Genomic DNA, 25,399 nt, shown 5'->3' with positions numbered 1-25,399 from the left:
TTTTTATAACTACGGGGTATAAAATTCTAAAAAAAATAGAGGTGATGCATGCTAATTAACTCTTTCAACGATTTTTGGTTTGATCAAAGTATCTCTTATAGTTTTTGAGATAGGTTGATTTAACTGTAATTTATTATATTTGCTGCTACGGAACCCTTTGTGCGCGAGCCCGACTCGCACTTGGCCGGTTTTATATTGTATAACTAGCAGTCCGCCCTGCCCGCCCGTGGTACATATTTACGTTTTCTCTACATCTATACTAATATTATAAAGCTGAAGAGTTTGTTTGTTTGTTTGTTTGAACGCGCTAATCTCGGGAACTAGTGGTCCGATTTGAAAAATTCTTTCGGTGTTAGCTCATTTATCGAGGAAGGCTATAGGCTATAGATCATCACGCTACGACCAACAGGAGTGGAGCCACGGGGGTGAAATCGCGCGGAGCAGCTAGTAAGTGATAAGATCCATCCTCATACTTCAAGAAATATAATAAAAAAAGAATTATCGAAATCGGTCCACCCGTTCACGCGTGATGCCGAGACCAAGGAAAACGGGTTTCATCACTATCATCACTACAACATAGTAACAAAGTCGCTTTCTCTGTCCCTATTTCCCTATGTCCCTTTGTATGCTTAAATCTTTAAAACTATGCAACGGATTTTGATGCGGTTTTTTTTAATAGATAGAGTGATTCAAGAGGAAGGTAAAGGAGGAAGGAGGAGGAAGGCTTAATGTATATAATTTATTAGGTTTTAGACAAAGCGGGCGAAGCCGCGGGCGGTATGCTAGTTTTTATATATATATAGATTCTATCTATAGCCTAATTAATTATTTGCAATACAAAATTATCTTATTTATACAAACCGAGTTTAATGTATCTAGGAGCGGTTCGATACAGCATCCCATTTTCCTTAAGCAACCACTTTATACAAATTAGGCCAATCTCTTTAAGTATGTTTTGAAATTAAATACATTTTAAAAAAATCCTCGATTATTATGAGTGTAATCAGTATATTAAATGGATGTCTAGAATCTTTATGAAGTTCAAAAGAGGTGCCTAAAAGTATTTTTATGAGCATGCTCGATTATTTTTGCTACTGATGTTCTTATTTAACAGAAGTTTATTGATTTAAGTATCATTTAATTAAATATCTCTATTTTTATAGCAAAAAATCAACCGCTATAAATAAACGCGGAATCCTGAATTTCAAACAATTAACTCTTTATGTAAAAGTTATTACTAAACTTAGGGCCGATTTTTCAATGCTTGGATAAACCTTATCCGTCCAATAAAGTATTATACGATAATATTAAAATGTCACGTAAACTGTCAAATACGGACAATTAGAATACGTTTTTAAAATGGTAGTTTTATACATTATTCGACGAATAAGTTTTATCCAAGCATTGAAAAATCGGCCTTTAAACGAATAAACATCCTTCACGTGGTCTGCCTTATGTGCAATCCTCTAGTTTACATATAATATAGCCTGCAGGCGGCAATAATATAATTACCTTTTATGAAGTCCAAAATTGACCCTCACTCTTCGAAATAGACGATTTTAAAACATCAGCAAAAGCCAAAGCTACCAACCTTCGCATACATTACGCTAAATGGTTCATTGTTAAGTACCACCACATACTATAGGTATATGTATGTATGTCGGAGACCTTGAAACGAACAGCCCGAAAAGTTGGAATGCAGCCAAAAGGCAGCTCTACCCGGGCTACGTAGCATCGATTCGAGAAATAGGAAATCTTATTTAACCCACTTTATTAAGCATTTCCCGACAGTCACTAAGCTGGCTGTATTTGCGATTTACGATATTGCATTTGGATAAACTATCAACCTTTTTTATTTCAGTTTATGTTGCCTATAATTTCATGTTATTTTTTTTCAGATTTTCTTATCTCTATTTTGCGCATAGTTCGTTGCTTATGTAATGAAGAAATAAATAAACTGGAATCACTAGATGCTTGTCTTATTATTATTTTACATTACAGGTAAATAAAGCAGCTATTGTATTTAAAATAAATTATATTTGAAGAAAATTGTATCTACAAATGACTCTACATTTATTGACAGCACCAATTTTAACGTAAACTATTTTTTAAAGTAACTTTGATGTTGTTTCTGTATTATCGGAACAAAATAATTATTTGAATAGGCAGAAACAAAGACAAATGGAGTATCGTCTAAAATACAACAAATCCATCATAGTCAAATAGTTTTTAATAGTTGGTATTTTAGCATAAATAATAGTGTATACGTAATGGTAGCCATCAAAATGCCATCAAACTTATGTTAATCCTACTCGCGCTTGAAGTTGCAGTCTATTAATAGATATAATATCTTCTAATATGAGAGAATAATAATAGAGAAAACTTAAGAATCACATTACTTGAAATAAACTAATTTTATAAGAATAATAGGTAAATAACATGGACTATAAGTCTATACTATAAATAGATTTTATAACGTCGTTTCTGAAAATATAAGAACGTTGAAAACTAAGTAAAAATCTAGTAATGTTGGAAAACTTACAAATATTCATTGTAACATATCATTTGCTATTGAAACAAACTTTTACTAACAATAGGCTATTGAAGTTTAATATATAATTTTCATTTCACGCAATCTACGGACTGCCGCATACCGGCGTCTTCGACACAGTACATATATGTATAATATATAATCTATACATATAATAAAATCGTAGGAAAGTCAAAACTGTACATTGAATATTTTTTTAAAAGAATACATAATCCATGATCTATAATCGATATAGAAGCCAAAAATATAGTTTTTAGAATTTTTGTCTGTTTGTCTGTTTGTCTGTTTGTCTGTTTGTCTGTTTGTCTGTATGTTTGACCGAGCTAATCTCGAAAAGTACTGCATAGATTTACTTCAAATTTTGCATGAATATTCCTAAGAGGTCGGGTGAGGATAGTTTAAACATATTATCATGATATCACCTTCGGGGGAGGAGCTGTGAACCTTTATTTTTCTTACATATTCCGTGTACTACGACAGCGTACAATCTAAAGACTCATGTTTAAATGTTGGTTTCGAGTAAGCCATGCTATTGTCTACCTTTACACTATAAAAACTATGTCATTTACGTAATTTGGGCAGAGAAACAGTTTAATGAATTTAGTAGTATAATAAAGACAAATCTGAAACAGCGCCATCTATGAGATTTCGTAAAAATCAAATCAATTTACATGTTAACACTACTGAAAATACTGTTGAAAATTAATAATTTAAATATAATCATGTTATTTATTTAACTCTTTAACCCATATCTTCCCTTCCCTATAAGGTGCGCTTATATTTCGTGTGAATATACTACATTTTTAAAAGTGAGGGTAGATGTTTATTATTTTAAGTCAAACTAGACACCATTACAATCTCAGAGCAATATTACAATTAATCTAATATTGATTGTGTTCATTGGTTACATTTTTAAAATCTTCGTGTTTTATAAATTTATAAAGAATAGAAAAAATTCGATCACGAGGCGGGTCTCGAACCCACATAATTTCGTGATCGAATGTTTCTATTCTTTATAAATTAAAACCAAAAATATCAAATTCAATCTTCGTGTTTTGTGAATTTTCACCATGCGTTCCCACAAAAGGTAAGTTGTTACTTTTATAGGTATTTATTATTTATAATGATAGCAATTCATGTTTTTTAAAGTGAAACTTTTATTACATCGTCTCAAACTTTTTGGTCTGTGTAGCGCATGTCGCGTGACGGTCGAACCGTACGATAATTATCGTACAAATACGATAATTTTGTGCCTAAGTTTCACTTTTACCGTGGTTTCATAAAACCACACAACATTTTTATTGGTTTTATAAAGGTTTTATATTACACTTTATGAATGAAATAATAAAATGATGAATTCTTTTTGACTTTTACAAGATTTTGAGGTGCGTTGGGAACAGTAGTTTGTTGATAAAATTTTATTTGTAAGTAGCTTTTTTTTATAGATTTACAGTTAACTTTTGATTTTTTATTTACAGATTCAATGTTCATAAAATTATATCGCCTTTGGAAGACGATTTCTGCTGACAATTTTACAACACCACTTGAAAATTGATGATTTGATGATGAAGATAGTGGCAGCGAGGATTAAGTGGAAATTAGTAATCATCCGCTTCGTCAATTTTTGACTGAAGTTAATGTCCAACGTATGGTTCAATCATTGGAAGTATCTCGGGTAATTTTGGAGGATATTTTTCAGGAAGGAGAGAAGGGGCAGCCAACCACATATCAAAGTACTACGTTTTAGTACCGAAAAAAATGTTATTGCCAAATGAAACATAAATTTTGCACTCACAACTGTACAAGTTATGATTTTTATTCTGACTTTGCTGTTATCTGATTATAATATTTATCGTTATGGCTATCGACCGCACTGGGATGAGAGTACATGATATACTCATCATCCAGGATTGCATAGAGCATTTTCACACTGAAAAAGATGTTTTCTTTGAATCGTAGTTGCTTCATTTATTTATTTTTAATCATTTTACATAATATGTTTTATATTTGCCCATTTTCATTATATTTTATAAATTAAATGGAACCAATATAACTTTGTTGTGTATCATTTCTCTATTAATAACCCGTAGGCATATTTTCCAAGCGCCCCATTTAAGGTGCGGTCCTGAAATTTCAATGTATACTTTTGCCTAATATAAGCTCAAGCTCATTTTTAGATGAAAATAACAAAGAGAACTTATTTATTAAAATTTAGTAGTTACGATTTTATAAGAAAACACAGTATATTTATTAGGCGGCGGTGATTTTCCAGGCAAAAGATATTCATCAGCTCAATAAAATTGAATAGTAATATGTTGTTAGTTATTCTTTAAATTCACAGATTGTAATGAGCATTTCCGCAAGCAAGTTGTATCGTAGTTTAGATATATCATAGTTTTGACACATTAAAGTTCCAACAAAACCCTCAAATTTTTGAGCAGAGTTGAGCAAGATAATTTAAAAAATGTGCTGTGTTAAGTATTATAGAAAAGGTTAGTTCGTTGATAATTATTATTTCTTCATCATTTAAGTACATGTTGTTAAATGTTAGTAAAAATAAACTTTGACTGTTAATACTTTTGTTCAGTATTTACCTGTGTGATTATTGCTTGGTAATTAATATGTATATTTTCATGTCGTATAGCTAATTATAAACATAAGTGTGATGTGAAACTAGCTGGATTTATTTTTACACACTCACAGCCATATATTTTATATTAAAATAGTGTTAATAGTGTAAATCATAATATTTTTTTTTAAAAATGCTTCACAATTAAAAATGTTTCGTTTTTTCTGATGGTATTGGCATCGAATTAAACCGCGCTGTCGTTCCGTTCACTAAAAGTGATGTTATGAGGACCGAATATGTAGCCGCCTCAACTTACGGAAACGAGAGTAACCTGCGTTGTCTGTTAGTTATTGTATAGTCGAATTTAACGTTACATGGAAATTGGAATCTAAATATGTATATTATGTATACTTATATTAAATCTGTACATGAAATATATTTCCTAAATAATTATCACGGGGTGATTAGGGATCGACACTGATGCCAACGAAGCAAACAGTAAAATTTTTGCCCGTCTGTCTGTCCGTATAACCGTTATAGAAACAAAAACTACTCGACGGATTTAAACGAAACTTGGTACGATTATTTTACATATTCCTGAGCAGAGCAGTAAAAGTAGAGTTAAAGGCTAAAGCTACACAGAAATCATATTGTATGAAAGAAATGTTCTCCTTATTATATAAAAAATATCTCCCGACATCATAAATGTATATCTTTTATGGTTGACTCACAATAACACGTGTAACTTCCGATAGCTTAGGATTTCGAAGCTTTCTGATTATATTTGTCTATAACACTCTCAGTCCGTTTCAACTCAATTTTTATTTTCATGCATCAGTGCCACCTAAAAAATCTTTATCTCGAAAATCGAGCAAAGCTAAGAAAATGAGAAATAAGAGTTCTCAAGAATCGTTAGAGGTAAGAGGCTTACTATCTATAGGCCGAAAACAACATGTTTTATGCCGAGAACCTGAAACCGCTTCACAACGAGAATTGCGGCTCACAGCTGACCGCGAACGGCATGTACTATCCCGTGAGACCGAAACCTTCACTGAGAGGGTATAATGTCTCACAGCTGATCACGGCCGTCATATTTTATCTCGAGAATCTGAGACTTTTACTCAATATGAAGACCGTTTGACAAATGATAGGGTGCACCATAATATTATTCGATCTCTTGAAGATGAACATGAGCATAAGCAATGACTAGAGTAAGGACGCGAATATTACAATTAATTGAGACAAAAACGATTAATAAGTTTGTTTAATGAAAGATTAAGAATTGAAACTATTCGGTCTCTGGAAACGGACGAATAGCGAGAGGCCCCTCTTACTGCAGACAGATTTCGACATAGTCTTAATGACTTAGATTAGAGGTAAACATAGAAGATCAATCTACGAATTCGGTGGTGGGGTCCGACAAATATAAAAGTGGGTTTGCTTATAACTTCACAATTGATTACAGATCATCTTCTGTATAGGCGATATTAACGTAGTATGTTATTTTTGTAATGCTTTAAAGTGGAGTAAGGACAATTTTAGAACATGTTTCATCAGGTTAATTCGTATGTATGCAGTTTTAAATCGACATTAGAAGCTTTTCCTCAAGATGGTGAATGGTGATATTAATATAAAATTGTTATAAATGCCGATAGACGGACGTCTATCGGCACTCAGGAACTTTCTGGGCGTGTTATAACGCCCAGGCCACAGTATTACAATTTTTTCTACAGCAGGGCGACGAATGTATTTTCGCATAGCAACGGAGGGGAACTCGCGGGGGGTCAAGTGACGCGGGCCACGTACCATTAACATGCTTAGTTTGTGGTACCGAGCGCGAAAGAAAGTCATCGTGTTTTTGTTTTGTTACTATGTAAACTAACGTAATTTAATACTTAGGTACAATATATTCTATAACGGTGCGCTCAAACTGTTAATCTACATTTAATTTAGATTATTATTTGAAATACTAAGTAATGTAGAATTTAAATCACATTCATTCATGTTTTCCTCAGATTTTCGATTTCCTCCGATTTAAGATTTTCTTATCAGTGTTCAATTTTAATTTAGTTAAATTTTATAAGAGACAATTAAGAACATTCAAAAATAAAGTGTCACGTATTTTTTTAAACGACGAATGACGAAAAACGACGTAATCGCGGACGAAGTCGCGGGCAACAGCTAGTACTATGATATAAGTTGAATACGTAATGCATTTTATGAAGCGATCCATATCCCTAACCTTACCTTGTCTATCCTATAATCCTATCTGGATTTACACCATGATTTCTTACTTTTCTTGTAGAAAGAGCGGCGTGTGTGGCCTTCAGCTAGACAAGATGATAAAATGTACAAACTATGTCTTGTAAAGGATACAATTTTGTCCTAGTTTTATGTGGCGCGTATTTATTGTTTTGTATATTTAGAAAAACTATTTAAACTTATAGTTATAGGTTTAATGGTATAATTATATACATGGTAAATATTACTAAAATAGTTTTGCTTGCATTTATTGTTATGTAGAGCAAGTTAAAAAACATGCAATTAAGTTGCATCATTTCTTATTAAAAAGGAAGAATAAACGCATACGCATTATTTTTTTGTTTTATATGGCAGGATTAAACAAATTGTATTAGGTATATTATGACGTAATGCCACAGAATAATGTAGAGTAACCACATACAGTAAAAAAGCAATTACGTACGTTATCAACTTCGTACACCCACTGTTATGGTTAAATTATACAAGATATCTTTTTTACTAGCGTATGCATACTTCAGCACAAACTACATTTAATATTAAAGCGATTAAACATAACGCATATACGACTTCTCAATTGCACATCTAAAAATAGTGAAAAGAAATCCAATTATTGATTAAACCTTGATTAAACTTACCAATTGGTTGTGTCCGCTGATTATGACAGAGTCTCTGCCATATCAATTCGGCGTTGAAATTTGGAAACACTGGGTATTTACAGTTTATTTACGCGGGGTGCCGTGGCGGGTCTGTGCGGGCTAATGTCACACTGTCCGCCGGCAGTGCGGTGTGCGCGTGCGTGCCGCGGATTGGCGGCACGGCGGTCGATATGCTATGATAAGGTATCGCCGAAGGCTGCGCCCTCATGGTGGGTGACATTGTAAAAACGGGGTAATGTTTAGAAACGAGGTCACCGGTTTGTATAAGCCCGCGTTTCCGGTTAGTGTTGCTGTCTATGAATGGGTTGCAATTTTGAAATTAATATCTCATAATCTTTATTGATAAATGAGTTTCTATTTTCCAAATTAATTTTAGCAAACAAATTAAGGTATAGTAATTTTGTTATCAGGATATAAAGTAAGATTCAGCTACATACTTATATTATATCACCATCTAGTGAACGATGCTGTAATTTTTTGAAGGCTTGCCTTTACTTTACGTAGTCTTACGTAACAGAGTTTAACTTACGTTACGTGACTCTACAGTCAGCGTCAAGTACAATTTTCTTACTTTTACTTATTAATTTTTGTATGTATTATATTCTTTACTATTGTATAACTGTATTCTGATATTTTTTTGTTATAAAGACATATATTATAATTTTAAAAATACAAATTTTAAAGATGTAGAGATAGAAGTAATTGTATTAAATTATCTATGCTTAACTATTCCTGGAACAATTTTATACATTTTTATAGAAGCGGATTTTTACACATTATGTATACTTTTGGTTAACAGGCTCATTTTATACAAAACATTACTAATTAGTAATTACTATGCCCATTACATACAGGAAACTTAAATAAAACACACATTATTTACAATTATTTATTCATCATCAACGTCCGTTGACAAATACCGGACCTCCTGGTCGTTACTCACACGACCACGGAACCTCGCGATCGCGATACGACCACGGGACGACCGTGCGAAATTGTTCAGACATATCGCACTGCCGAATAAAACTGATACTAACCCTAGGGTCAGTAATATGATGAGTGTACTGTTTGACTTTGATTCTGAAAAAAAAATATTTTAGTTGGTACCTACTGTTGTTGATTGTAAATAAAAATAATCACGAAATGGAGCAAAGTTGAATCAAAGCTTTAACCTCCTGAGACCCAGGATTTTTTTCTCTTTCTTTTTTAATAAAAATTAGCTGTATCTGTTCTAATGCAATTATAGATATTCAAAAAAATGGTAAAAAAAATCTTTCGTGGAAAACTTGGATTTTCTTTATGTCATGTATATATTACAGGGGGTCCCAATTCCTAGTGTAATAAGTTTATGAAAATGAAGAAAAACTACATGTTTTTTTATTTATTATATATTTTTAAACTTGAATCTAAATATTTATTATTCTATCCATTGTTCTGTGTCTATTTTTTGTACCTTGCTTCAAAGATAGGTATTTATAAGGGTGAGAAATGACCAGTTCAAGTATTTTGCACCGGCGCGGCGGTGTATTTATATTGTCACGTCCACCCCTAGGTCTTATTTCTTATCCATCCTCTCGGTCAGCCTCCTCTTTTGCTTGGTCCACGTCATGTGCGTCCCCAAGATGGTCTGCCAACAACTGAAGATGGCATACATAGTGACGATTCTGTTCTGAAATGACTCATACTCATTGGACGAATGGAAGAAGAATCATTTTCTGGTATTTGGGCGGCTTCATCTGTATCATTTGGGGGATTATCTTCATCTCAAACATTTACTTATTCAATTAGACTTCTTCTAAAAGCAATTTGGAATCGTCACAACAGTATTAACATTTACCACCGATTCGGAAAGCAGTATCTATGGAGAAGAACCGGCAAGAAACTCCATAGGTCCATCATATAGGTCAATATTTGACTCATCCAGGTGTTGGTAGATCTCAGTATCTTATAATCCTTGAAAATTATAATAAAATCTGTAACATAAACTAAAGAATGTCATATAGGTAATACATGGGGCCCTTGTAACCAATACCAATTTGGCAAGAATTGAGACCAAATGTCTTACCAGTATGACATAGAAGAAAACATTCATATTTTTCACAAGTTTTAGATTTATCTTACAAAATAACTATTGCGGTTGCAGAAATAATATCTATTATCATAAGATATACAAAGATATACTGCAATATACGAATGGTTCCACTAGAAATGTAAGATTACTGACCACGTGTTTGCCGTCGCACAGCCACCGTCAACTTCGAAATGAGAATACTTCAAATCACTGTCACTTATAAAACCAAAAACCGTTTAGTATAGTGGATGACATACCACTACATCGATTTGAGGTATTATTCCCGCATATACGCAAAAGATGGCGTTGAAATATTTTTTTATTGTTTATGTTATATATATATGACCGCAGGCCCCAGGAGGTTAAAACAAGTGACGTGATATTTATGTATTTAACGAGAGGTTTTTGCTCTCACATAACGTAATTATTAATCAAAATAGGTACGTTTTTGTCTCTCTGTTTCATTTTTATCTTAAGATTTTAAAGGGAGTTTCATTGATGGTTATTGTTGTAAATTTTGCGAAGCTTTATTCAGTTAAGACCAGCCAGGTGTTATACGAACTATCGCCATTATAATTGTTATTTTTGAACCTATAAGTCCATTATAATATTATCTATGTCTTTTATTTCAATAAAAATAACATTACAGACAGAATTACATAAGCCTTATGTAATTATTTATAGCCTTATGTAATTAAAGCAAGTAAGTATTTTCCCGTAATCAGGCTTTGATATTTTATTTATCACTCCATTAATCCAGCCGAATTAACAACAATTCTGCCCACCATACACTAAAGTGCAGTAACAGCAAAATCACGATTTCGAGTAAAACGCATTTAAAGTTAAGAATTGATTTTAAAAAATCAACAGAATGATAAGCAAAAAAATTTGAATGCAGAAAGGTTGTAAAGGCATAGGTTCACACGTTAAAGCAATAAAAAAAAATATATCTTAATAACTGAATTTATTATGGCCATTTATTCTTTTTGGTGCCTATTACTGCATAGCCTTTTTTGTAAAAAATACCATTTTAAACTTAGTAAAATGCAGCAAAAAGCCCTATTACTGCGTTTGGATCAGTTATTTTGTCAAGAAACCCAACTAACATGCAGTAAGGTCAAAAAAATACTGCATTTTAGTTAGTTTTTTAAGAAAAAAGTGTTCAATTTACTAGTGCAGTAAGAAAAATAGCTAGTTCACAGTTGCAGTTTTTAAAACATTAACTGCACTTTAGCTAGGAATAATCATATCTGTGTCATTATGCTATCCAAACTAATCTGCAGTAATGCTGTATTTTACTGCGTGTTAGTCAGTTTATAATGATAAAAGAATGTTAAGTATTCACAACTAAAATGCGACAAGCTTTGATTTTACTGCATTTTAGTTGGGAGTTCGTGACAATAAATTGTATTTTCTTAATTTGCAGTAAAAATAGCTTGTATGGCGGTAAATTTTACTGCGTATTAATTTTTTTTTTTAAATTTTTTTCCAGAAATATAAAACTATCTAAAGAACTGTAAAATTATATTGCTTACTGCATTTTAGTTATGAAACCTTAAAATTTAATCTGCAGTATAATTTATACTGTATTTTAGTTGGGAAATCACGCCAAATTGTTAATTTTTTTCGTTTGCAGTAAGTGAAAACTGTTAAATAAAAACCATTCTTATAGTCTTAGAAATAAGTAAGTTAATTCAATAGAAAGCTTAAGAAACCCGCTTTCAGAATCACTAATAAAACGAAAAATCACAAAAGGGCTGTTACTGCTCTTTAGTCTCTGGTGGGCAGAATTCTGGCTTGGAGCCCAATTATAGTAAGACGCAATACATTATTCAGTGGGCTACTTTCATTCGTATACAATTCACAGTTTTCTGCTGAAAAGCTCTCTTCAGTTTACATAATGTTTAAAAGCTGTGTTTACAGGACATATTAATTTATCATGAATGTTTTTGTAAACGGGTGTTTTATTTTTTAAATTTAATTGTGGTTTGAAGGAGCTTTTGGCCATTATAAGAAAAATATTGAAACAAAATAAATTCCGAATTATGAATACCTACGAGAAAATTGTTTGATCAAAAATTGAACATTTTATGCTATTTCATCAATAATTTATGAAATTGATTTGATTATTGACCAAATTGTTTAATTAATAATGAAATAGATTTTATGTACATGATGTACACAGTACACGATTATTAAGCTTACCTTCAGGTTTCTGTGGTTTAATTTTCCTTGTTTCAACTTGCTGTTCCTTTTTAGCTTTTTCTACCATTTCATGGTAAACATTATGATTTTCATACGTTCTTGAGATACCGTGATTAAACTCTGTTGTAGTTGAAATTTTTGTAGTAGATTTTGTGGTCGTAGTAGGTTTCCTTGTAGTAGGTTTGGTAGCTTTTGTAGTAGGTTTAACTGTAGTTTTAGGAATAGCTTTTGTAGTCGGTTTCTTCGTGGTTGTTGTAGTAGGTTTTCTGGTAGTTAATTTTGTAGTTGGTTTTTTCGTTGTTTTCGTAGTCGGTTTTGGTGTGGTTGTTGTTGTGGTTGAAGTAGAAGTGGTAGTAGTAGTACGAGGAGTAGTAGAAGTAGTCGTTGTCGAAGTAGTCGTTGTCGAAGTAGTTGTAGTAGAAGTAGTAGTAGTAACAGTAGTAGTAGATGGTGTTGTGGAAGTTGAGGTAGTTTCTGGTGTAGTGAGAATAAGTTTTTGTGTTTGTGGCCCCATTTCTTCTGTGCTATTTACTGGAATGATATCGTCTAGTGGCGTCGTTGAGTCTGTAAGAAATGCGAAATAGTGTTATAGTTTTGTTTGTTTTCGTAGAGAGTTGTAGCGTATTTGTCATTAAAAGGTCGGCAACACGTCTATAAAACTTCTAGTGTTACGAGAGTGCCACTTTGCTTGCTCTGGCATTAAAAAACATAAATTAAAATGTGTTTGAGAATTTAATTAAAAAAGTAGGAAGTAGGTATACTGGATATAAGATAGGTAAATCTTTTTATTATTGGTTGTATTAACAAAGTAATTCTTAATGGATTAATTAGTAAGTTTAGATTAGAGAAAATACATGTAATATTTTTCAATTTGGAGGTTTACCCTTAATTGCATATTGTACTCAAACATAACTGGTGAAATATACCTACTTGAATAATATACATGGTATACGTGGATATAGGTACATAAATCACTTATAGAAAAATTCTCATCTATCGACTATTAAAATAGTAATATTCTCACTAACCAGGCATAAAGATACATATTTCGAAGAAGTCCGGACAGCAGGTGTCCTCCGCGAGGCAGTAGGGGGAGCAGCTACATCCGATCTCGTTCAATTCTGTCTGTCTGATTGCGCAGCGACCGACGCACGAGTCTGGCGCTACGACAAATATTATTATTTATTATTAAGTATATAACAAAAACAGATTACCAATTGACACGCGATGGAATAAACTTTTTTTATAAAATAGCTAAAAACCGCCGTCAAATTGTCAGAACTTAAACAAATTTAAATAGGACCATATGGCAGGCACCAGCTCTCAAATAATTATCAAAATCTGTTCACCTAGTCGAAAGTACTGATGTAACAAACCCAAAAAATTTAATTAAATTGAGACCCTCTACTTTTTCTGAAGTTGGAAATAATTTAGCATTCTTTTATTGAAAGAATTTTCGTGATTGGATAGCTTGATCTAATTATATTTACTATACTACTTACAAAGACTCATAATCTATCCATAGAAATAAATTTCAGTGGACATTTTTTTATTGTCGATAGGGCAGCGCTTGACCACAATCTCGCCTGATGTTAAGCTGAGATGTGGTCTAAGATGGTACGCGCTTTCCTAGAAGGCATTAGTGCAACCTCGATGGACGTAAACTAAAAATGAAGAAAATAATACGGTTCCATAATAAACACTTACGTAATTTAGGCGAAGGAGTGACAGCCTTACTGGCTGCCTCCGTACAGTTACTGCCCTGAAGAATGGCCACGTCATCTATTGCTATGTCACTTGTGAAACTGGAGCCTCGCACACCTTCTATTATAATCTATTAGAGAAAAAATAATCAAAATCCTGTTAATATATATCATTAAAGAAAAAATAGGTACGTGGAGAAATTACGTAGGTGATTTAAAAAGTGAGAACTATACTTAAAGTTTTTAAATTATTTTATAATATTACTAGCGGTCCGCCCCAGCTTCGCCCGTGGTACATGTTTATGTTTTCTTTCCATAAGAACCATCCTCGTACTTCAAGGAATATTATAAAAAAATAATTATCCAAATCGGTCTACCCGTTCACGCGTGATGCCGTGACCAAGGAAAACGGGTTTCATATACCTACTCTATTATGTCTTTTAACACACGTCTCTTTCAATAAAAAAATCTTGGGAAGTATTTTCAATATATATTGAAGTATTTTATGCAGTTGTAATTAACATAACTAACTAGTAACTAACAACCGTTTTAACTTTTAATTATTATAATGAGTAGTAAATACCCGTAATTTTGCACGGATCACCAAAGTAATAAGCAAAGACAAAATAAAATCAAATAACTACAATATCATAAGAAAAATACCTGAAAATTCTCGGAAGAATTCTTTAGTTTTGCAACATCATCAAACCAAACGTCGCCCAAATTACCCCATCTCTCGAAAAGAATATATTTTTCCCTATTTTCAGATCTTAATATAGTTTGCATATCAACATTTTCCGGTTTCTGGTATACTCTAAGACCGCCGCAAGTTCTGAAAAAAAGTAATGATGTAATTATATTACATACTAGCTTTCCGCCCGCGGCTTCGCCCGCTTTTACTAAAACCTTTCTCTCGAATCACTCTATCTATTAAAAAAAACCGCATCAAAATCCGTTGCGTAGTTTTAAAGATTTAAGCATACATAGGGACAGAGAAAGCGACTTTGTTTTATGCTAGGTATGTAGTGATTAGATGTGTCATGAGGTTATTGAACATCAACAATAGCTATAAATTAATATTGTATAGCAATTTGTAAGCAGATGTCGTGTTTCTCTATAAAATAATTTTCATCACACATTATTATTTATAGATACGACAGAAATAAAGAAAGTAAATATGTACCTAGTAGTAATTGGAGTGGCAGAACAAAGACAAAAGTAGAGAAAATGTCGTTAAAAAATCGAATGTAACAAAAAGATATAGACCATATTATTTTATTATACTTGCTTCAAATTTCTAAGTTTTTTTTTAATACTTACTTTCCAAACATATGATAGTAGAATGAGAAACATCCATCTTTAGTTAATGAATTATCAAATATAGGTGATATTAACCGCGCAGTGTCGTTCTCCAGTCTTGATGTACTTTCTATATACATGTAATAACCTAAAAATAACAGTATTATAAGAAACGTTTATCAAACTGTTAAAATTTAGAAATCAGAGAGTTTAACGGATTTTAAACGCGATTTATTCAATATATAATACTTATATTATTAACCCGACGCGGACGTGTCGCAAACTTTACACCGAGCGTGGTCACGGGGAGACTTCCGAAGACTAATCGCGTTTAAAATCCGTTCTAAACTGCTTACATTTTAACATTTCATTGAAAATGATAGAGCAAAATATATAAATAATCATTTCAAAAGTATACTAAGTAAAGAACTAAAATTAAATGCATTAAAACAATACCATCTCTCCCAATTCCCAAAGTGTGATCAAAAGACGGTCCAGTAAATAGGAACGAGCTGGGTGTCCTCTTATTCAATCTCTTCCAGTCGAAATCGTGTAGTTCATCCTGTTTCCAACCACAGAGGTCTGGACTCTCGAAGTCACAACTTAATTGAGGAGGCTGCGAGCTGTCTGGAAAATAAATTTAGATATATAGAGACTGTCTTAAAGTTATAATTAAACTAGCGGTCCGCCCCGGCTTCGCCCGTGGTACCTACATGTTTACGTTTTCTCTACATAAGAACCATCCTCGTACTTCAAGGAATATAATAAAAAAAGAATTATCGAAATCGGTTCAGCCGTTCTCGAGTTATGCGCTTACCAACACATTTTGCGATTCATTTTTATATACAGTAGCACCTCGTTAAGTCGAACCTCGATAAGTCAAAAACCTCCAAATCTCGAAAAAATGTCTTGTTCCCTTCCCTTCAAACCCGAAAACCTCTATTACTTGAAATTTTGTCCCTCCGTTAGTCGAAATAATCACCGAGTCCCTCCAAGCCATTTTGGTACATATTTTCACTCTATAACTCGAAAAATCAAATTTGACCTCTATATCTCGAACATAGCAACGTTTTATTTTACTACCGGTACACTATTGTTTCTTAGAAAACATTTTAGGAGTATACGATAATTAATTTATGACTCACGAAACACGTGTTTGCGTTAAGTATCTGATGACGAAATTATCGATTCAGTAGCTCAGAAAACCGATACTAATGATTAAGATGACATAGAAGACGTGAATAGTACATGCGCTCCATGGGTTTCCATCAAAGAGGCAAGAACCGTATTGAATACCTTACGAAATTTTATAAAGCAAACCAGTATCTTTGAAAAAGAAGAATTTTCTGCTCTTTATAGATTATAAAATGCTAGAGAACAACCAAATTATCTAAAGCAAAAAAAATACTGACTTTTTTAATGTCATATTTTTTATTTTAAAATGATTTGAAATAATGTTGATTTATCTATACATATAATAAATCTGTAGAAGGGTCAATTCTGTACATTGAAAATATTGAAAAAATAAATAGCAGGGGGTGTTACTGGATCGATACCAAACCCAAATATGTGATTAAAAAAATTTTTTTCTGTCTGTCTGTCTGTCTGTCTGTATGTTCAGGCATCACGTAAAAACTAACGGTTCGATTTCGATGAAACTTGGTATAATTATACCTTATTATCCTGGGCGTAAAATAGGATACTTTTTATCCTGGAAAAATACGTAAAAAAAAATTAATCTTAATTTTTCAGTTTTATCCATAGACGTTGTTCTGTAGAACCGCGAACACACGTTGCGTATTATTATAGGCCTAGCCGTATTTGGGTCCAATAGATATTTATAAGATGTCATTGTCAGAGTTACTCAAAATGGAGAAATAAACCATCCACGCGAAGACCGACATCCGCGCGGACGGAGTCGCGGGCGGAAGCTAGTAATAAATAAAAACATGTTTGTGACCTCTGCAAGTTGAATTTTAATTTATTTTACCTCTGTAACTCAAAATTGATAAGAATAAACCTCAAACTCTTTAAGTCGAATCAAAATCCGCCTAAGTCGAAATCCTCCATAAGTTGAAAACTCTATAACTCGAATTTTTTGGCGTCTCCCTTGATATTCGACTTATAGAGGTGCTACTGTATAAGACGTACCTAACGTCTTCATTATTTTGTAGCGGAGTAACGATATTTAAATTATTGAATCGTTAAAATGATAACGCGAGCGAAAGAGCTATTCTCTTATTGCATTTTAGAAATTCTGAAGTTGATCCTCGGCAGGAATAAATTAGTTAGTGAAAATTACATGATAATTTCATTTTCTTTGCTTGTGATATGTGAAGTAACTATCTAACTAATAAACTGTCCAAATATTTCCTAATATTCCACTTATTGAAGTGAAACTTCTTTGAGCTCTTTGAGAATAAAATATCAACGTTACGTCATGGTATAAGGCAACGATTTTTGTATCTTTGTATCTTGCCAAAGAAGTTTCACTTTTAACACGTGTGCTCGGCTCACGCTCTTTTTTTCTTATATACAATGTAGATTAAATAAATCAGTATTACCAACACACATAGGCGCGGATGCGTTCCACTGCACACCATCACATATAATGACGGACGAGCCAACCAGCTTGAAGCCTGGCAGGCAGAAATACATCACCCAGGCGTAGCCATTACTGGGCAGAAAGATGCCATTCGCTACCCGGGGTACACTGCAACCAGGGCCTGAAATGTTCAGGGAATATCATCACCAGGAACATCAAATCCTTATTATTAATACTTACATTTATACCTAATCAATGAGAATAATAATTGATGTTCCCACTGCAAGTGATTCGCAATTTTGATTTATCCTCAAGATAATAGTATGGTTACGTTTATATGTTATACTATTTTAAATGATTATTTTGATAACTCGAGCAAAGCTTCGACCTGTTAAAAATTAGAACTTATAGTAATTACAAAAAAATTGGAAAGTCTGATCATGTGTGAAGATTGATTAAAATTGTAATAACATATATAGATTGTACTATGTATGTACTTTTAGCATAGAGTACAAATGATAGGTAATATTACACCGGAACGCCGGTAATTTTTGAAATTTTTTGCACATAAAGTTCAGCTTAAAACAAGCTAGTTTAACTTCTCAATGTACTCACGAACACACACAGGCATAGGCACGTCCCACTTCCCATCCTTGCAAGTTGCGTACTTGTTCCCCACGAGCTCGTACCGTGGAAGGCAGATGAACTTCACGAACCTAGCACGCTGCTTCATGCGGACCCTGCCGTGCGCCAGCCGCGGCATCCTACACGATATGGTGTCTGAGTATGAGCTGAATGATGCTGGAAGAAAATTAAATCCTTATCAATATCACTACGAATAAAACAAAGACACTTTCTCTGTCCCTGTCCCTAAGTATGATCTTTAAACTTAATCTGTTCTTGTACAATATCCTAATAGATAATGTAGCATTAATTATTTTATTGCACTACCCATATTTGTATTTATTCCTCTATTTTACCAACGGTTGTCTGAAAGAAATCGCTCTAAGGCGATAAGACCGCCAGTTGTACTTAGTTTAAGCTATCTATAAGTAAACTGTATTCTTTTTCCTCTCTTGTATAAGTACAACAAAAAAATTAATATGTAATAAATAAATAAACCATGTCTTCAACCGCCCTTTTTTAGATTGTCTGTAAGTTTCCCATCACCAGGGAATCTTCCGCTCTCAGTGGGAATTGAAAAGGTCGATAGGGTCACACCTACGCTACACAACCGGAAGTTTCGCCCGAGGACAACAATGCGTGCATCCGGTTGATAATTGTTTATTTATTTCATCATTTATTTTGATTAATTAAGTTTATTTTCAGCTGATGCAATGTACAATAGTTGGTTCTTATTTTACTTACAGTCAATTTGTTAGAAATATTTTATCGAAAAAGCTCGAGGGACTTAAAAGATGTTTAAAAATTGCTCAAATGTCTCGATAGTTTTGTTCTTTGACTCAATTTATTTATCAATTAGTTACTTTTTTAGAAATTTCATTAATCGTAAAAGCGATTGCCAAATAACTATGAATAAATTTCAATTAAATTTATAGGCCATTTATTTATTGAAAAATTATTTTTCATCGTTACTCTACAGATACCAAAGAACTATACAATTCTTAGATGTATATTTATGTACCCTTTTTTTTATAGCGGAGAATGCATTTAGGCATACCCAGGGCACTCGGGGGAAGAGCCCTGGGTTATGTCGGACTCACCCTGCTGAGTGCAGGCCGCAGGGTCCTACCGACTAAACTCCACTGTGTTCCGCCGTGCCGCTTTGACGGGGCCGCGGGTATTCGGTAGAACCGCGTCCGCAGAATATTTATGTACCCTTGGCTATATCTACATAGTATAAAACAAAGTCGCTTTTTCTGTCCCTATGTCCCTTTTTACCTATGCTTAAATCTTTAAAAGTACGCAACGGATATTGATGCGGTTTTTTTAAATAGATTTTAGAACACAGCGTTGAAAACAACGGGCGAAGCCGCGTGGAAAGCTAGTTAAAATAAATTTAGCTTTGGAACCAAAGAAAAGCTAAACTTTCCTACTACTTCGCAATTATCGATATCGCTACCTTTCGCTTTAAAATGTGTTTTTGCATTCAATATTCAAAAAGTATTGTAGAACAAGTACCTAGGAAATTACTTAAAAAAACTTGTTCTCTAATACATATTTAATTAACTAACTGTCAGCAGCAGTTTAGCATCAGGTGAAAAAGTAGTTAGTACCTACCTATCTATCACTCTCTAATGTTTTTAATATCCCCAGAAATCATATCACAAAATCGCGGCGATGTGATATGGTTGTGACGTGAAAGAAAGACAAAGAAACACACATTCGGATTTAAAATATTAAACTCAAAACTCAAACTCAAACATTTATTTATTCAATTACTTCGAGAAGCACTTTTGAAACGTCAATACATATTTTTAACATTTCGCACGCTGAGAACGAAAGTGACCTAACTCAAAATTTTGCAAAAATGAGTTATACTCATAAAACGACTCAGAATAAGGTATTCTATCATTTAATAAATCAAAAACTATCCTATGTCACCTAGAAACCGAAAAACACGTATGTTGCGTCTCTTTATAATTTGCGTATTTTAAACGTCCCTCCGCTAAAATAGTGACCGTTTTAGTATTATGTCGGCACGGTGATTACATTTCTTAGTTTTAAAGTGATTTAATCCTGATTGTGGCGTTTATTTACCGAAAGGTAAGTAAATATTTTGTCAATGTTCTAATCCTAACAAGACCGTTATTCGTATTAGGTCACTTTTGTACTAAAATGCAGTTTTTGAATTGTGACTTAAATCATATTAAGTCATTTTTGTATTATCAACTATTCTAAAGGTAACGACATATTTCTCGTTATGCCTGTACTTTATTAAATGCTTTCTTTGTTTAAGTGTATTATGTATAAATAGGCCGTTTTAATAATATTTTGATAAGTTAATTTTATGGCGTATTAAAGTTTATGTCGTTGTTTCAATAATAATTTGTTTAAATATTTATTTTTAGGTCATTATATGAAGAGATTAAAGATGATTTTATATTACAAATGGTTCAAGAAAATGAAAAAGAAAACGAAAAATTCATACCCAAAAAGTTATCATGAAATACAAGAGTTTCCTCGCTGAGTGATCATCATCATCTGAGGCTCTACAGCTGCTAGTGGGCCTTGGCCTGGTCCAGTATTTTCTTCCAGATCTCTCGGTCCTTTGAGTTTTCCAGATTTTCACAGCAATCATTAGATGCCATCCAACCATCGGAGCTTCGGCCCATCTGGTTTTCCATAGAGAAGACGCAGAGGTACCTTCTTGTCGTCCATATGTGCCTCGTATCCGTAAACGGCCTAGTTTTATGGTCTATAAGACATTCGGCTCCTCGTACATTTCATAAAGCTCATGGTTATACCGCGTTCTCCAATGTCTACTTTCCAGCACAGCACCGAAAATCCGTCTAAGGATTTTTCGCTCGAACACCAGCAGGCAATCCTCATTTTTTTGCTCAGGACCCAACTTTCGGACCCGTATGTTAGTACTGGTCTTAGGAGGGTCTTTTATAGCAGTACCTTTATGTTTCGGGATAGCAGTTTCGATCAAAAATATCTTAGAAGGCCGAATCAGCCATAATTCGTTTACATATTTCTGCAGATATTTCGTTCTGGTTTGTTATTAATTATGCCAGGTACACAAAGTCACGACTCACGTACAGCCACGAACTTGACTTGTAGACCGAGCTTTTGGGCAGTTTGGTCTATAGCAAGATATGCGTTAACAGCAGTAGAGGATCACTGCTGGTAGCGTCCTCCCGATCCAGGTCTATATCATCCGCGTATCTCAGTATTTGTATCTATTCGAAAAATAAAGTGCCCGATGCCTCAATTTCTGGAATCTCGGATGCATTTTTCTAAGGCTATGTTAATCAGAAGGCTGGAGAGCGCATCGCCCTGCCTAAGGCCTTCCATTGCCCTAAAAGGTTGCAAGATACTGAATGGATCCGAACGACGCTTTTTTATTTTTTTAACGTCAATGCTGTAAGTGACACCAATTGTGGTGGAATGCCGATCTCAGTCAACGCTTGGTACAGGAAATTTCGGTGAACATTGTCGTATGCAGCCTTAAAATTCACGAAAATAATATGGTGTGTTATGACATTGAACTCAAGTGTTTCAAAATCTGATCAGTAGTCGAACGGTTAGGGCCCCAAGCGTACTGGTAGTCGCCTAGTTTGTCTTCTGTGTATGGAGATATTCTATTGAAAAGGACATAGGTGAAGATTCTATATGCCGTGTTTAAAAGAGATATACCGTGATAATTCTGGCAATCAAATATGTCACCTTTCTTGTGCTGTACACACCGCTGTAATATATACCCTATGTTACAGCGATGTTCCACTCATCGGGCGTATTAGATTATATTAGAAAAACTTAACTATAATTTTTCATATGTCATTGTTGTGGCAACCCTGTACTTAGTCTGTGTGTTAAATGTTCTGATTAGGTACTAGTTATAACTATTTGTCGCTAGATGTCGCTAAACGGAAAACGTGTGTTTTTGCATCGCGCTATTGAATTGTTTGTTCATTTATCAAATACCGAGAGTATACTTAGTTCTGCTATTCGCCAAGAGATGGCATATTTTTGTTTTTAGCCATATTTACATCGCACTATTGTAATTTTTTTGTGTAAACATATATTTGTTTAGAAGAATAAATTTTTGTTGCTCACTTGGAACTTTTGTTTTATTATAATCGTTCCCGAGAGACAGTGGGTGGCAGGCCTTGGTTCGAACACTGTGGTTCATGTACCTATGCAATGTGTAAGGCAATGTGCTTTTAGAAAGAATAAAGAAAAGTTAATAGGGCGTCGTTTCAGACTACCACACCTGGAGAGTGTTAAGGAGTACACTAGTTTTAAGGAGAAATTTTATCAGCCCATAAAATTTCTCCTTAAAACTAGTTTCAGCATATTTAAGCAATTCCACAGAGATGTAATCAGTTCCTGGTGGCTTATTATTTTTGAGTTTCCTAATGGCCAATCTAACTTCGTCTATTTGTAGGCAGCGAGATATCTGGGATGTTAGTATAATTTTGTATGGCAGAAGATGTTTCAGCAGTTTCTGTGCTATTTAGCAGTTCTTGGAAGTACTAATTCCATCTTTTAATAATATCGTTCTTACTATTTAGTAGCTCACTATCTTTACTTTTACAAGCTGAGGTTCTAGGTTTGAAATCTTTCCTACCTCTACTCTATTAGTTTGGCTGTAAAAGTTTCACGAGTCCTTCGTTGAGAAACTTTTAGCAATCTCTTCAAGTTAGTTGACATCAACACATTTCTTCTTCTTTCTCTTGTGTAGTTATTTTTTTCCTTCGTCCCGCTTTATGCTCTCTCTCGTCTGCAAGTGTAGGTCTGCTGTAACGATAGGTATGCTTCATTCTTTTCGTTAGTAACCTTTTGGCATTCGGCCACTTGTTTCTGCATCGTACCTATCTCATTACCTAGATTTTCACACGCAGCTGTTAGTAGAATTTTACTTAGTACTTCCCAGGATCTTACTTGCGTTTTGTTCGCTATTTATCTATCTGCTCTGAGCCAAAATTTTTCGATAAACTTTCACTTTAAGAGGTGCAAAATAAATCTATACTACATAGTATAAAACAAAGTCGCTTTTTCTGTTCCTATGTCCCTTTGTATGCTTAAATCTTTAAAACTACGGAACGGATTTTGATGCGGTTTTTTTTAATACATAGAGTGATTAAATAGGAAGGTTTTAGTGTATAATTTATTAGGTTTGAAACAAAGTAGGCGAAGCCGCGGGCGGTAAGCTAGTAATATTATAAAGAGGAAAGGTTTGTATGTATGTATGGTTTTCACGCATAAACGACTGAACCGATTTTGATGAAATTTGGCACAGATAATCTTTAGACATTGAGAAAGAACATAGATTACCTTTTATTGCGAAATATGTACTACGGGCAGAGCCGGGGCGGACCGCTAGTTCCTAACTAAAACTGCACTTTTGTATTACTTTTTTTAATTAATTATACTGAAGCATAATTTTTTGTTGATTAATAATACCAATATTAGAGTTGATTGCCCATAGGTATTAAGTAAATAGTAAAAATGAGTCTTGAAACAAACAATAAATATAATTTCTTAGTTAACATTTGGTTTCATTAGACTACTTCCCATTAATATTTTAATACTAAGTTGACATAATTCAGGTTACGTCCAAATGCATGCATAGAACAAAAATACTAAAGTGACTCATTCCCAAACTAGTCAAAGATGATTTACAAGTTTTCAGTACTAAAGTGACGCAATATCTAATGGTAATTTTTAAAAAAAGATAAAAAATATTTAAATTTAATTTAATTTATTTTTTATGGATTGTATGGGTGGACAATATCCTCTAAAATGATATCAGACTTTAATATCTTATATTACTTTGCATGCGAACAAATTATGACATGATTTGTAAATAGTTCTGTAAATTACGAACACTTTTTTGATGATTCCCAAAAAACACGAATTTCGTATTAGGTCACTTTCGTTCTCAGCGTGCGATTTACCACCGATTAAATATTAGTAAATCGTGTTGTGTTTGTCCCGGCTAACGTTATTCTGCCAGGACACCCTTATCACTTAGTTCTAGGAGATAGGAGATTAAAAAATAGTTTCTAGATACTTAATTATAGGTACCCAAAAATTCATAATAATCGGTACAGCCATTTCAGAGGTGTTTGGACATAAAGACATACGAAAATGTTTTATATGTCGCAGCTAATTAGCTTTATCAGCCGTTTAATTAAGAACCTAGTCCCTTTAATCGACGCCGCGGCCGTTCAGTTAACGAACAGAATCCTGAAATTTGTTATGAAGTCTAAGGAAAAGTTGATTTTTAATAATATCATAAATTATTAAGTCTACACGTTTGTAGGTACGGCTATAAAGATTTACTTATTAAAATATTTCAAATACCTAATCAAATTTTACCTACCTTTATGTTAGGTAGCATCTTTTGTATCGTAACAAGATTTTATAAACGACTACTTTTGAAAATATTATAAGTAAGGGATCCAGTATAAAAATATTCACGATTAAAGTACTTATCTATAAATATAAATAAAAATAAAAATCTCACCTGTTGTAAAAGGAACATGGGAAAATCCCAAAACAAACAACAATACAACACTATTCAATAACATTTTACACTAATTTAAAATAACTTCATAAATATTTAAAAAAATACACTAAATCTGCTTAAACTATACAGTACTTATACATCGAACTAGGTTGTGTACTGCGGTCACATATTTTAAAATACTACATAAAATTCATGCTTTTGTTACAATGATAAGAATATGTTATGTACAGATACACCAAATTAAATGGTGGTCGGAAATTAACCAGGAAAAAACAGCTTTGGTATAGTGTATGGATTGTGTTTGGCCTTCATATATGGCATTTTTGTTCAACATATCAGTAATTACTTATAATTAATTAAATCATTAGGTACTGTA

The 25,399-nt window shown here is 33.3% G+C and overlaps 2 protein-coding genes across 2 annotated transcripts in view; both read right to left on the bottom strand.

Moving 5' to 3' along the window:
* Positions 1 to 8,159, bottom strand: part of Cadps (calcium-dependent secretion activator 1) — a 62,375-nt gene extending 54,216 nt beyond the window's left edge. Inside the window, exon 1 of the mRNA XM_090115949.1 lies at positions 8,018 to 8,159. The gene's annotated coding sequence lies outside the window, so the exon portion shown is untranslated. The remainder of the gene's footprint in view (positions 1 to 8,017) is intronic.
* Positions 8,160 to 8,913: 754 nt separating this feature from the next.
* Positions 8,914 to 25,179, bottom strand: LOC149897985 (uncharacterized). The gene is made up of 10 exons (XM_090115812.1): positions 25,021 to 25,179; positions 18,477 to 18,662; positions 17,881 to 18,042; positions 15,773 to 15,943; positions 15,338 to 15,464; positions 14,681 to 14,849; positions 14,022 to 14,148; positions 13,343 to 13,477; positions 12,315 to 12,878; positions 8,914 to 9,118 (listed from the first exon to the last, which is right to left on the bottom strand). The coding sequence occupies exons 1-10, from the start codon at positions 25,082 to 25,084 to the stop codon at positions 8,928 to 8,930; spliced, it is 1,896 nt and encodes a 631-aa protein (XP_089971938.1). The 5' UTR covers positions 25,085 to 25,179; the 3' UTR covers positions 8,914 to 8,927.
* Positions 25,180 to 25,399: the final 220 nt, after the last annotated feature.

Source organism: Colias eurytheme, chromosome 24 (assembly GCF_061535395.1).
Source record: "Colias eurytheme isolate Ceu_HAF_F1 chromosome 24, ilColEury1 Martin Lab GWU primary, whole genome shotgun sequence".
In the NCBI taxonomy this organism is placed as follows: Eukaryota; Metazoa; Arthropoda; class Insecta; order Lepidoptera; family Pieridae; genus Colias; species Colias eurytheme.
Note: the sequence above shows the minus strand (reverse complement) of the source record. Positions and strands in the feature narration are given on the sequence as shown.